Raw genomic sequence first — 14256 nt, forward strand, 5'->3', positions numbered from 1 at the left:
GAGAGCATGTGACTGGTTTAGCAATTCTGAGATTTTGGCTGATCTGGGAGACAAAAAAGCAAATTAGAATAGAAGTGAAATATGATGGAGACAGTGGAGACTGACTTCAGACCTAACAAAACTAACTTTCAAGATCCCTGCTGCTTTAAATTCACACATCCAATCAGCCTTTGAATCTTTGGCTCCTACAATGCTCCATTGAACTGAAGTGGAGTAACACCACGATTTTCTGTCTTGAGGACCTGGCAATTTCTGACATTGTCTTCTCAATAATCTTTTTAATGCCTCTTATACCATTTTATTAAGCAGATGCCATCTGTCACCACCACCTTAGGCAGTATCTCTTCTGGTCTCCTGTCATGGACAATGTACTTTAAGCCCTTTTCATGTCTAATAAAACTTTTAATTTTGTATAACTTATTTATTATAAATTACTATAATTTGCATTTAGACAGGCAACGTAAAAATTTTTACTTCATGTATATGAAGGATGTAAGAAGTGTCCTGATGAAGGGTCTCGGCCCGAAACATCGACAGTGCTTCTCCTATAGATGCTGCCTGGCCTGCTGTGTTCCACCAGCATTTTGTGTGTGTTACAACTTCTAATCTGTTGGTTTACAATCCGTGAACGCCAACTAATTTGCATACTTAAAAGTTGCTTCAGTTTGAATTCTTAAATCCTTGGAAATGTATCCATAATTTCATCACGTTTCTATCTCATTTAAAACAAATGTAATGCAATAACCACACAGCAGCCTGCTTCAAGACTGTTCATTTGTTCAGTTCGTGTTTTTCCCCATGCAGTCGTAAAGCCTTCAGTTGCAAGTTAAAAATCATACCACTTCTGCTGCTATCTAGCTTGAAATAATCTTACTGGATAAAATTAAATTCTTTTTTTAGTTGGCCCCAGCTAATTTAACATTGCAAATCAGAAGATTCATTTCAAGTCCCACATCAGCACTGAATTTTTTCAATATAGATTGGGTGTCAGCTGCAATCCTGACTTCCAAACAAACAAAAAGTTAAGCTTGTGTGAGTGGTTAGGACTTGAATTAAGATGGTAAGTGTTTCCAGTAATACAACCCAGCAGCTTTAAGCCAGTTATGATTTATTTCCAAAATATGACATTTGGCTTCAGAGTGCTATAAAATGGGCACTTAATTGTATATTTTTCTTGCCTTTTTAGATAATTGATAATACCACACATTCTCAATATTTCACCTGAATGGCCATTGTTTTTTAGCCATGATATTGCTGATGCTATTTATTTGCAGGAGAATCAAAACTGACTCTAAACTTAAATGTCAATCACATTATTAGCAACGTCATGCTCCTTGGATACTCTTACTATCATCTGGGTATCAAATATAGCACCTTCCCAGTTTGTATAGCACAGTATCACCAATGGATTTAATGATTATATAAAGTGCCCCTTCAAAGGGCTGGACCTGGCCTGCGACCTAGAATCACTTAATCAGTCCAGATACAGAGAGCTGATACTAATGGTACTTACACCTTCATCAGACACCAATCTGTATGCTAATTCTTAGACAAGACAATATTAAGGTTTAAGTTCTGGTTCTGCTGTTAATGGTATTGACAAAATCTATCTTGTGGCACAAGAGTAAGCTATGCCATGGAGGAAAAAGTAACCTGTAAATGTTTCCATTTATCAGCATAGTAGTTGTACAGTTTATCCAAAGTAAAAATGTCCAGCTTTCTCACAATACATATAACTGATAGGAGACACTGCTATTCACTTGGTTCCACCTATGGTTGTCAGTAATCCTCAATCCAGGCTAAGGCATAGGTAATTTATTTAGCAGGAAACAAGAAACAAACAAGATGTGCCCAAATGGTGAGCTGTAATACTTAACCTGATAATAGGCTGGAGTGCTCTCAAAATACTAGCTGTATGGATTAAGAAAATTATTCTACAATTGAACTACAGTCAATTCTCACCACATCTAATGTTAATTTCCCTTCGTAAGTGAGTTCCATTCTGGATAGGGATGGAAGAGGCATGAATGAAAAGCTGTTAACAAAATCTTGACTTGTCTCTGTAGTGTTGTCTGTAATATGTATAAAGTTGGAAGGTATGTATCCAATGCTTTGGTCTCTTGCAGAATTTATTGAATCTGTTAGTTGGTTAATTTCCCCAGAGGACAACTTTTCGATATATGAACAAGGGAGTTGGCATTTGTAATCCAGAATATCCACTTGACTGTTCCCTGGTGAAAGATCTTGGCTCAAATCCTCACTCTGTTGTGGCTGACTAGCCATGGGCTGAATATGGAATGTAGACAGCTGGCTGCTCTGATCTTGATTAACAGCCTCCATACCATTGCAGAGTTCCTGGACAGATGACGTTTCCTCCACTTGTAGAGTCTCGGGATCTTCATAAACTGAAGTTGTGTCAGCTTGGAAGTAAGGACAAGTTAAATCCATATTGCCCTGTACCAAATAAAAAGCAGATTTAAGAATTATGAAACTTGCAAATATGTTTTGTTTATTTAAAACTAATATATTAACTGCACCAGAATTGTTCAGTGTTCTAGATGTGGACTTGGTAACACCTTATTGTTGCAGTAAGACTTCTATTCATAAGGCCTATGTTCAGAGTTTATTAATTGGGTTGACTTAAAAGGAATTCCACAAAGTTGCTTTGACAATTGGGTAATCTGTTTCCGTGCTGAACCAGGCATTAATAAACATTCAAAAACAACAAAGCTAAATGCATATTTAAAATTAAATCCAATAAATACTGTGCCTCTTAAGTGGTCATCTGCATTGAAATGTATGGCTTTACCTGGATTTGTGCCAGGTTAAGTATATAGACTTCACAGCAGAACTGCTGGAAAATGGAATGAAGCAAGTCTGCTGTTGGAAGAGAATTCCCATTGATGGGTGAAGTTGAAGTGACAGTGGCACCACCTCAGAAATTCCAGGACTTCTAGGTGCACACACTGTCCTGCAGTAGTCGAGTGTGTGGCTAAGTGCAGTAGTTTGGGACCAGTGAGCTTTGGTTATATTTGTTTTAAGTAAGCTATTTTATATATAAAGGGACAGATCCAGTCCACAATTTGACTAATTAGTGCCTCGTTGATTGGGATAGGTTAATGAGCGCAGGGCAATGGAGATAAACAGCAGTTTCAGTGATCCCCATAGTGGGTGATATTTCTCAACCCCCCCCCCCCCCCCCGGGGCACTGGGAGTTTTTAAGGGGGCAATAAAGAAAAAGGGTGTGGTGAGAGAGGGTGCTTGGAAGGAAGGGGGCAGCTGAGGGATTGGAGGCTTAAGATGAATTTCTTAAGAATTTGATCTGCAGTGCCTCATGAATGATCATGTAATCCATCAAACTTTGCCGTGCATTATAGTTGTTCAAAAGCAATGCAACATGTATTTGGCATAGCATAAGAAATCTGGAGTGACAAACCTGTTATTTCCAGATATTACCTTTTACTACTGTATACAGTTGGCTTGTATGATTCCCATACTCTAATCATGCAGTGACACAGTTCCTGTGAATTATTACAGTATGGTATTCATGGGGTAAAGTTCAGAATCTGCTCTATCTTGGTGGCATTTCTCTAGCCCATGACATAATCGAAATACCGTTGTCCCACGTTTCCTCAGGCAGAGATGATTTTGCCTGACCTATGATGATATAACTTAATGAACGGTTGGGCTTAAGAACCACAGACCCCCGCTTAATGAGAGTTCGCTTTACGCCACCTTGCTTTCACGAAAGACCTACATTAGTACCGGTTTTCGCTAACTGAAAGAAATCCGAAGAGAATTTTCGCTTTTACGAGAAAAGGCGCCCGCTTTAATCTTGTAAACACGAGGAAATCTGCAGATGCTGGAAATTCAAACAGCACACACAAATGTTGGTGGAACACAGCAGGCCAGGCAGCATCTATAAGGAGAAGCACTGTCGACATTTCGGGCCGAGACCCTTTGTCTTGTGTTTACCCCGAGAAAGACTACCATGACCGTGAAGCCTTGCGCGGGCAGGTGTGTGCTCATGCGTGTACATGCCGAATTTTTTTCCCCTCTACAAATCGGTTTTGGCTAAATCTGCCCGATTCTGATAAGTGAAACTATGCTCTATTAGGATATAGAGCATAGAAATATACAGCACATTACAGGCTCTTCGGCCCACAATATTGTGCCACCATGTAACCTGCTCCAGAAACTGCCTAGAATTTCCCTATGGCATAGCCCTCTATTTTTCTACATTCCATGTGCCTATCAAGGATTCTCTTAAAAGACCCTGTTGTATCCGTCTCCACCACCGTCGCTGGCTGTGCATTCCATGCACACATTGCTTTCTGTGGGAAAAACTCACCCCGACATCCCTTCTGTACCTACTTCCAAGCACCTTAAAACTATACCCCTCATGTTATCCATTTCAGCCCTGGGAAAAGGTCTCTGGCTATCCAAAGGACCAATGCCTTCATCATCTTATACACCTCTATCAGCTCACCTCTCATCCTCCCTTGCTCCAAGGAGAAAAGGCTACGTTCACTCAACCTATTCATAAGACATGCTCTCCAATCCAGGCAACATCCTTGTAAATCTCCTCTTAACTCTCTCTATAGTATCCACATCCTTCCTGTAGTGAGGTGACCAGAACTGAGCATAGTACTCCAAGTGGGGTCTAACCATGGTCTTATTTAGCTTTAACATTACCTCATGGGTCTTGAATTCAATCCCACAGTTGATGAAGTACATCACACCACACACCTTCTTAACAACAGTCAACCTGCGCAGCTGCTTTGAGTGTCCTATGGACGTGGCCCCTAAGATCTTGCTGATCCCCCACACTACCAAGAATCTTGCCATTAATATTCTGTCTTCAAAATCGACCTGCCGAAATGGACCACTTCACACTTATCTGGGTTGAACTCCATCTGCCACTTCTCAGCCCAGTTCTGCATCCTATCAATGTCGTGCTGTAACCTCTGACAACCCTTCAGACTACCCACAACACCCCCAACTTTTGTGTCATCAGCAAACTTACTAACACAGTCCTCTACTTCCTCATATCATTTATAAAAATCACAAAGTGGAGGGGTCCCAGAACAGATCCCTGCAGAGCACCTCGGGGGAAGTTAGTTAATTAGCAAAAAGGTCGACAAATGCTCAAACCTAAAGATAAATGCACCAATGGTCGACAATACGCTTTCAGGTCACCAAGTGAAGGGCCAGTATTCAAGGAGACCCTCAGAAGAAAATAGGCAGAATGGTCACTCTAATTCTGCCAGTAAGTAGCATGTTATAGGATGTTTCTCATGATGTTGTTTAATTCATAATGAAAATGGCAAAAGGAGACCTAACAAAAAAAGAAGTGCAGACTGTACAGTGTGGAGTATCTGAAATAGGGAATTGTACCCACACCAACAGCAGCCATCTGTTGTGTGAAACATTATTTTTCAAATGAGGCAATAAAACCAGCCAGACTTCTTGAAAGTTTGAAAATACTTTCTGATAAAGTAAACAAGAACTTAGCTTATTTTCAGTCACTTCATGAAAAATTTCAGAAATAGGAAACACTTTAAAACATTGTTGCCAGTAGTTTGCAAGAACAGTGATGGTTTATGTGCTTCATACAATATTTAATTGCTAAATTTGGAAAGCCCCTATACACTGGGAGAAGAACTGATCCTGCCAGCAGTAAGGGATGTTTTCAGTACAGTTTTACATAAGCCACCAGACCAAATAATTAAAGGGATTACACTCAGCGATGACTGTTTTAAAGACAAATAGATGAAATTCTGAGTAATAGCTTTGCCAGGCAACTAATTTTTCCTCCTTGGTTATGTTCATTTCATAAAAGCTGAAGAGCATTGTTCAAGAGATGTTATTTGCAAGGGGACTAGAAACAGATACAAAGGGGGAGTTAATATTTCAGATTGTTGAGCAATTTTTCAAAAAGGACATTCTGCTCATCAACATTCTTGCTTGTGCAACAGACTGTGCATCATCAATGACAGGATGTCACCATGGAGTTATTACTTATTGAAAAAGCTATATCTAACATAATTGCCATTCAATGTGTAACTCACAGACAACATCTTGTCACAAAATATCTAAGTGATCCAATGCAAATAATTAAATACTGTTATTACATAGGTAAATAAAGTCCCATGTTCTCAATTCTCGACTACTTTGACAGTGTTGAGAATGATGAAAGTTTGAATGCTCGCTGTTTCTTTTGGGAACTGCCTGAGATGTTTTTATATGCTTGAAACTGATAAAATTCTTTGAAGACTTGAGTAATCAACTCAAGAATATTAGGCATGAAATTGCTTATTTTTCAGAATTATTTGCAAAGTTCTCAATTGCAAGGAAGTGATGTGAGTCATTGAGTCAAATCAGCTGTCTCCACATTTCTGTCCAAGTTAACCCTATTAAGTGCAACATTGGGCATTTTGATCTTTCCAATTTCCAAGCCTCTGACTTGGAAGAGAAAGAAGGAATTCCAGATGCTGATTTTCAAATATACTGTGCCCACCTAGGTGAGCACGTCAGAGAGATTTCAGGATCTTCACTTGATCCAAGTTCCTGATTGGGTGGAAGAACTGATCTCTCTACAAAATGACTTTGAACTGAAGCACAGATTCAAAAAAAAAATCGTATCAAGAACTTTGGTTACAGAAAAATATCTTTGAATTCTATCTTACACTGTTGATAAAAGTCAAGGTGTTCCTTATTGCCTTTCCAACATTGTATTTAGTGCAGCATGGTTTCTGTGCACTTTCAAAGCAATGAAGCAGACTGCAAAGTACTGAATGTGGGGATCTGAGACTCCCAAATGACATTCAGACTAATGTTACTACACCAAGTCCATCCACCTCATTGAAAGGTGAAAAAGCAATGAAGTAGTGAATAGTGTACACTCTAAAATTGTTGACAAGAGTTGTTTTAACTGTAACTAAAGAAATAATTTTGTGGCTTTAAATTTGAATAATGTTTGCAATTATTTGTCACTGCTTTGAATTTTCAGTTCTCATTTTCTTTCACTGTGCATTGTAAATTAAAGGCCTTTATCTTTTTTTTGTAATGGCTGGAAAGGGTGGGGTCACTGGGGATGTGGTCTGGGAGCCAAAGAGGCAGTAAACCCAAAAATGTTTGGGAACCATTGGTGTACATGGACTTCAGTAAGACTTTTAAGATTCCACATGGTCACCTGCAATGGAAAGTATGATCACATGGGATCCAGGGAGAGCTGGCTAATTGGATACACAATTGGTTTGATGGCAGGAAGGTTGTCCTTTGGACTGGAGTCCCATGTCAAGTGATGTGTCTGAGGTTGCTGCTAGGCCTTTGCTGTGTATCATTTGTATCAACAATTTGGATGAAAATGTACAAGGCATGGTTAATAAGCTGGCAGATGACACTACAAGAGATGGTTATCAAGAATTACAGCAGGATCTTGATCAACTGAGTAAGTGGATCATGGGATGGCAAATGGAGTTTAATTCAGATAAATGTAAGGTTACATTAAGAAGACAAATCCTGACAGGACTTTCACAGTGTACTTTCCATAGAACTCTGAGTGTTGGAGAATAGAGGGGATCTAGGAATACAAATACAGTTGAGCACACCTTATCTGAAAATCCAAAATTCAAAAACCTCCAAACTCTGAAATTTTTTTGAGCGCTGACAGGACGCCACAAATGGAAAATTCCACAAGGCGCTGGGAAGGTTTCCTGGCAATGTGCAGGTCTCCATGAACTACAGACAATTCTGAAAAGTGACCTCACATGCCTGGAATGGGGCCCAGTTGGTGCCAGTGCCAGTTTGTTTACAGTGGTCATCATAGCTAGGCCTTTGTGTATTACTCTCAGTGATTACCATGTGTTTTGTGCTTATTCTCTGCTCTGTGCTGTTAACGTGTTGTTGAAAATGTCAAAGTCCTGCAGTCACACCTGAGGAAGCATTTGTGGTTTTCAATGTCAAGTAGGAAGAACAGCATGCTTGCAGCAGTGTGCAGAGGTGAGTGTGGAGTTTAGCCTGAAGGATGCTGTATATGCATGGAACACTAACTAAAGACAAATTTATGCCTGGCACAACTGCTGGATTACAACTACATTCAGTGACAATATGTACAAAGTGCATTTGAAGGATTATGTATGCCAAGTGAGATAAAGACAATGTCAGAACTCCTTACAGGGATACCATCAGAGTCTGTCAATAAGCTGCAGAAAGTGGATGTCCAAGAAGTTCTTAACATTGATAATGAATCTCCAGTTTTTCATTCAATGACCGATGGTGAAATAGCTGAAATGGTTCTGAATCGATGTGCTCATGTGAAGATGAAAATGATACTGTTAACACAGTAGAAAAGGTGCCCATAGGTACATGGAGAAAATGTGTGATGGCAGCATGCATTCATTACAGAACAAGAAATTATGTCAGCTTATAAAAATTAAAGAAAGATTGCTGCAACACAAATCATTAATGAGGCACAGGACACTGGAAGAAGCATTCAAACGAAAGTCATCCAACACAGTGTTTCATCCCGAGAGTATCCACTCTCATGTCCCTCAACACCTTCTGATGTTCTTCCTCACAATGTTTGGTGCTGCATTTATCAACTTTTGCAAAATTTTTCTTTTTTTTGGTAATTACAAAACATTATTTTTGCATGAAATCTGAATTTCATCTCCACCTAAAATCCAACGTTTGAGTATAACATGACCAGTGTCATTACTGAGTTTAAAAATAAAATGAGGGCTTTTTCTCGATTTTTGTTACACTTACCTGTGATTAAATTCAATCTTTTGATCTAATACCTTACATAAAACCTAAAAAAAAAGTAAAATACAAATACACTGTACCGCAATACTTTAAACAAAACACAGCATCATAAGTGGAGACCGAAAGCCTGCCGTTGTTTGTTGGTGTTCAACAGCTGATTCAGGTATTCTGATGCTGTTGTGCTGCTTTTATTAACTGGCACATATTCATTATATTATTGGGTTATAATAATTGTTATGTGTGTTGAACAAGTGTAAGACAGACTGCTTTCCGGTAGCATGTAAATTCAGAGAATTGGCAAAGCCAAACAGCCATTGACTGTCCATCTGCATGGCTGAGGTAGTGATAGGATAGCTTACCTTACTGATGGGTCAATATACATATTGTTTCATGCACAAAATAATTAAACATATTAAATAAAACTACCTGGAGAGTATATGTATAGGCTGTATATGTAATGTAAATTGATTCTGTGTTTAGACAATATATAAATATTCCAAAATGCAAAAACATTCAAAACTCTGTTGGCCCCGTGCATTTCAGATATGGGGTGCTCAACCTGTACATTGTTCTCTATAGGTGGCATCACAAGTAGATAGGTTGGTGAAGAAGGCTTTTGGCATCCTGGCCTTCAGTCAGGACATTAGGTTATGGAAAGTGGATGTTACTGTATATTGGAGTTACTATACAAGATAATGGTGAGGACACATTGTGTTCAGATTTGGTTGCCATGCAAAGGAAAAATGCTATTAGGCTAGAAGGAGTGCATAAAAAGTTTACAAGAATGTTGGCAAGATTCGAAGGACTGAGTTATAGAGAGAGGTCAAGTCAACTAGGACTTTATTACTTGGCATGTAGGAGAATAAGGAATACTGAATATAAAAGCACAGGTATGATGAAACATACAGTATGTTTCCTAGCATTGGGGAATCAAGAACAAGAGGGTAAATAGAGTTTTAAGGGGAGGGAAATTTAATAGGAACCCAAAGGGCAGCATCTAGTAAAGGATTGTGTGTGTATGGAAATGAGGTACCAGAGGGAGTGGCTGAGGCAGGTTCATTCACAACACGCAAAAGATAAGTGGACAGGTACGTGAATTGTCCTAGATTAGATGGGCATCTTGGTTGGAATAGGCCAATTCAATCAAAGTGCCTGTTTCCATGTGGTATGATTGGCTGTTTTGTGTATATTTAGGGTTATCATTACCTTGTTTCTTGATCTGAAGCGGGAAATAGTGCTTGCATACTGCGCCATCTAGTGGCCTGCACTAGAGCTGCTAAGGTTTGTTGAAAGCAATGCTATTTGCATTGATTGGCAGATATTGGGAAGAATTCTCCAAATAAGATGCAAATACCAATATTTTCCCAACCCATGCAGAATGTATTTTTAAAACATAGAATATAAATTTAAACATCTTACCTTGATTGCAGTGTATTCCTTTGCCCATGTACAATTAGCTGGATCAGGAATCTTTTTAACATACAGTTGAGATGTAAGTTTTGATAAAATAGACAAAGCCCTACATCAAAACAAAATACAAATGAGAAGAGCACTTCATGCAACTTAGCTTGAGGACTGATTATGTAATTGCATATCCTATAAATCTTCCATGATGAGAACAATCTAGACAAGCATTTGCCAAATTATTTTTTGGGACTTCTGTGGTGACCATCAGAGAAGACCACGTTTCATGCTGGGAATGGGTCTTTCTCATAATGTTGACTGACCTAGAACAGGAAACTGGGAAAGTTACTCAAATTTAATGGGCCTAAAGCAGAATAATAGATTTATGGTGAAGAAGCAGACCATCAAAATGACATTTTCAAACCAATTTTGGCACCATTTCTTTGCTTCCCATTTGACAACATCAGACAAACTTAAAAAGACTAACAGCAGAGATCTGATTTTATGCTTTTGAAGTAATTGGGAAAATGAATTTAGATGGACCTATTTTATGGTGATTGAGCTAAGTAAGGTATGACCTCAGCAAATCATTCGAACTATATTGTGCAATGAATGAGTTAATTTTATCTGCTGTTCTCTCAATCATTCTGGTGGATGCAAGACTGAAATGCTTGAGGCAAAGGCACAGTGTCACACCATATCTGTTCTTCTAAGGCAGTAAACTCCATTGGGTGGTTTCAGAACTGAACTCTGCTTGTGCCTGACTGTTAATTTTGCAGAACTTTATTTCCACACTTATGGACAAGTCTGCATTGATGTTCAGAGGGTTTGACCCTCCCAGGTCTGAGAGTGACTACATTACCTCACATAAAGTGGTGATGTAAATGAATCTGAAGGGCACAAGCAATTGAGTTAGCCTGGGAAGTAGCTTACCCCATCTCATTTCTCCCCCCCCCCCCACCACTTTGCATCAATTGCAGACCTTGGAAACTGCTGCTCACAGTCACTTTGATTGTGTAAAATTATTTTCCACTAGATGTCAAAATTCAGCCAAGACACAATTTAAAAAGGAATTCCTGATTAAACCTGGCGGTTGAAAGCACCAAATGTGGATCACAATTATTTAAAAGTCTTGGCAGCTGCAAGTTTAGACTACACATTAAACAAAAACAATACATGCTAATTTTGAGAAATTTGGAGCACTAACTCTATTTTAAAAAAAAAAAGCTAAATGTTACTATAAGTTATTTTGGTAAATATTACCTGCTTCTCACCGACTGCCATAAACAAAACCCAGAAACAACTATTGCGACTGAGAATGTTACTGCAACGACAACCATGATGATGGACTTGCTGTTGGGGTGCAGGTCTGTACCTGGAGAACAAGAACATTTCAACAGTTTGAATCAGCTGATCAGCAGACTGCCGAAATGTGACCTTTCTGATTTATCTCTCAAGTACCAAATAATGCTGAAATTCTGTTCTGTGACCAATTAATTATTTCTCTGCCTTCTATCCCCACTCTGACTTTACACAAGTGATAAGTGATGTTGAGACATGACTGTTCTTTGATGTTAGGCCGTAAGATATAGGAGCAGAATTAGGCCATTTGGCCCATTGAGTCTGCTCTGCCATTTCATCATGGCTGATCCATTTCCCTGTCAGTCCCAATCTCCTAACTCCTCCTCGACCCCTTCATGCCCTGATAAATCAAGAATCTTATCAACCTCTGCCTTAAATATATATAAAGACTTAGCTCCGCAGCTGCTTGTGGCAAAGAATTCTTCATATATAGGTCAAATTATTTGATAGGGTATAAATCATTTTGTCTTGTGCTCTGCTATGCTCTAATGTATATACTGTAAGGGTGGGTGTATACTGTTGAAAGTGGCAGCTTTGACTCCAGCTAAAGATCTATGACAGTGTGTTTAGCTGTGATATTCAGAGTTCTGGTATACTTACTTTTGTAATGCAAGTAAAATTTGTGAGGCATTCCACTCTTTCCTTCTCCAGTTTTAGTTATGGCTGTCATCCATACAATATATCGTGCTCCTGGTTTCAGGTCTGGTATTGTGTAACTTCTGCTGGTTGGATCAATGCCCTCTATACAAAATCCACAAAAAAGAAAACATTGTTATTTCCCCAAATGGAGTGGTTTGTTGCATTTTGGGCATCTGTGTCACTTTTTCATCCCAGTAATCATTCTTCCTCCTATCTCACTACTGCTTCTCGTGTTAATGTGTCGAAGTGGGACTGGGCTCTTAGCTATTTATTTCTTGACTAGGTACAATGAATGTAACCCTTAACCTCCCTATTCCAACCACAGCAAGTCGCACAAGACAAACAGGCCTATCAGGCAAACCTGACACACATATAATCTATTTCTGTTTGCCCATGTTTGGCCCATATCTTTCTAAAGCCATCCTATCCTTTCCTAAGATGGCACTGATAAGTGGCAACATTTTGCATGCAGTTCCAATGGGAATCATAAAATATTCCCATTTAGGAATACTACAGCTGAAATCCATACTCACAGCTATGGGTACTTTAGTAAGCAACATTGCTTTAAGACATTTCAAAAAAAATGTTTCTTGATCCTGAAGATCAGTGGACCCTGGACAGCAGACTCAGGTCACAAGTGTAATTCCCCTTTAAGAAAATGGAAGCGTGCAGGTATGATTGAAACACAAAGGCCTCAGACCCCCTACTATCCTGCTGGTGAATGTACAGCCTCTGGAAAATAAAATCAAAGACTTCAGAGCAAGATTGCTGTACTAGAGAGGACATCAGGGACTTTCATAGAAACATGGCTAACCCCTGCCATTTCAGACATAGCGCTACATCCCAAAGGCTTCACTATGCACCAAAAAAACAGGATTGCTGATTTTTTTTTAAAGGTAGAGGAGCTGGGGTATGTTTCACGATTAACTCATTATGATGCACAGACATTGCAGTTCTGTTTCAATCCAGCTCACCAGACCTAGAACACCTAGCGGTCAAATGTCATCCATGTTATCTGCTGAGGGAGTTTTCCACCATCATCCCAGTAGCGGTGTACATTTCAACACTGGCTGGCTCTGGAGGAGCTGAGCACCATAATCAGCATTCATGAAACACACCCTGATGCCTTCCCCATCATTGCGGATGATCCCAACCAGGCCAACTTAAAGAAGTCTCTGAGTAACTACCAACAACTTATCACCTGTGGACCAGAGGAGCCAACACACTTGACCACTGTTACACCACTATCAAGAATGCTTACCGTGCCATCCCACACCCACACTTTGGAAAGTCCAGTCTCCTGGCTGTACTTCTACTCCTGGAGTACACGTAGAGACTAAAGACCTCAGCACCAGTGGTGAGGAACACAAAGATCAAGGGAGGTGGAGGAGTGTTGAAAGGACTGCTTTGAGTCAGTGGACTACACAATACTCAGGGATTCATCTTCAACTACAATTGAATATGCCACAACATCAACAACATCGAGACCTGTGTGGCTGAGTGTGTGTCTTCAAGAACATACCAGATATACGCAAACCATAAGCTATTTTAAAACCAGGAAATTCATAGTCTGCTGCAGGCTAGATCTGTGGCATTTTAGACCGTGATCTATACAAGAAGTCCAAGTACACCTTAGGGAAGGCTATTTTAAGAGAGAAAAAAACCAATTCTGATTGAACACAACGACAGACTCAGATGCACATCAGCTCTGGAAGGGTTTGCAAGGATTTCTTCCTACAAGGCGAAGCCTAACAGCATGAATGGTTGTATAATACTTCACTCCCAGGTGAGCTCAACACATTTTATGCACGCTTTGAAAGGGAAAATAAAACGACACCCGTATGAATCCCTGCAGCACCTAGTGACCCTGTGATCTCTGTCTCAGAGGCTGACATCAGAACATCTTTCAAGAGGGTGTACCCTCATGAGGGATCAGGTCCTGATGGTGTACTTAGTAGGGCACACACCCCTGAGGTGCACCAGTGCTGCTACTTCCAATGGTTCTATATTTTTATAAGACCTTCCATTTACTGACTGCTATAGGGATTTATAGGGGTTGGTCATAAATACTGAACTGATGTA

The 14256-nt window shown here is 39.6% G+C and overlaps 1 protein-coding gene across 1 annotated transcript in view; it reads right to left on the bottom strand.

The window, feature by feature from the left end:
• Positions 1-630: 630 nt before the first annotated feature.
• The window catches only part of il12rb2 (interleukin 12 receptor, beta 2a), a 71701-nt gene continuing 58075 nt past the window's right edge, over positions 631-14256 (bottom strand). Inside the window, exons 13-16 of the mRNA XM_073063147.1 lie at positions 12136-12276; positions 11437-11548; positions 10189-10288; positions 631-2454 (exon numbers count right to left, since the gene is read on the bottom strand). Coding sequence (XP_072919248.1) covers positions 1930-2454; positions 10189-10288; positions 11437-11548; positions 12136-12276 — 878 coding nt within the window. The 3' untranslated portion in view covers positions 631-1929. The remainder of the gene's footprint in view (positions 2455-10188; positions 10289-11436; positions 11549-12135; positions 12277-14256) is intronic.

Source organism: Hemitrygon akajei, chromosome 12 (genome assembly GCF_048418815.1).
Source record: "Hemitrygon akajei chromosome 12, sHemAka1.3, whole genome shotgun sequence".
Classification (NCBI taxonomy): Eukaryota; Metazoa; Chordata; class Chondrichthyes; order Myliobatiformes; family Dasyatidae; genus Hemitrygon; species Hemitrygon akajei.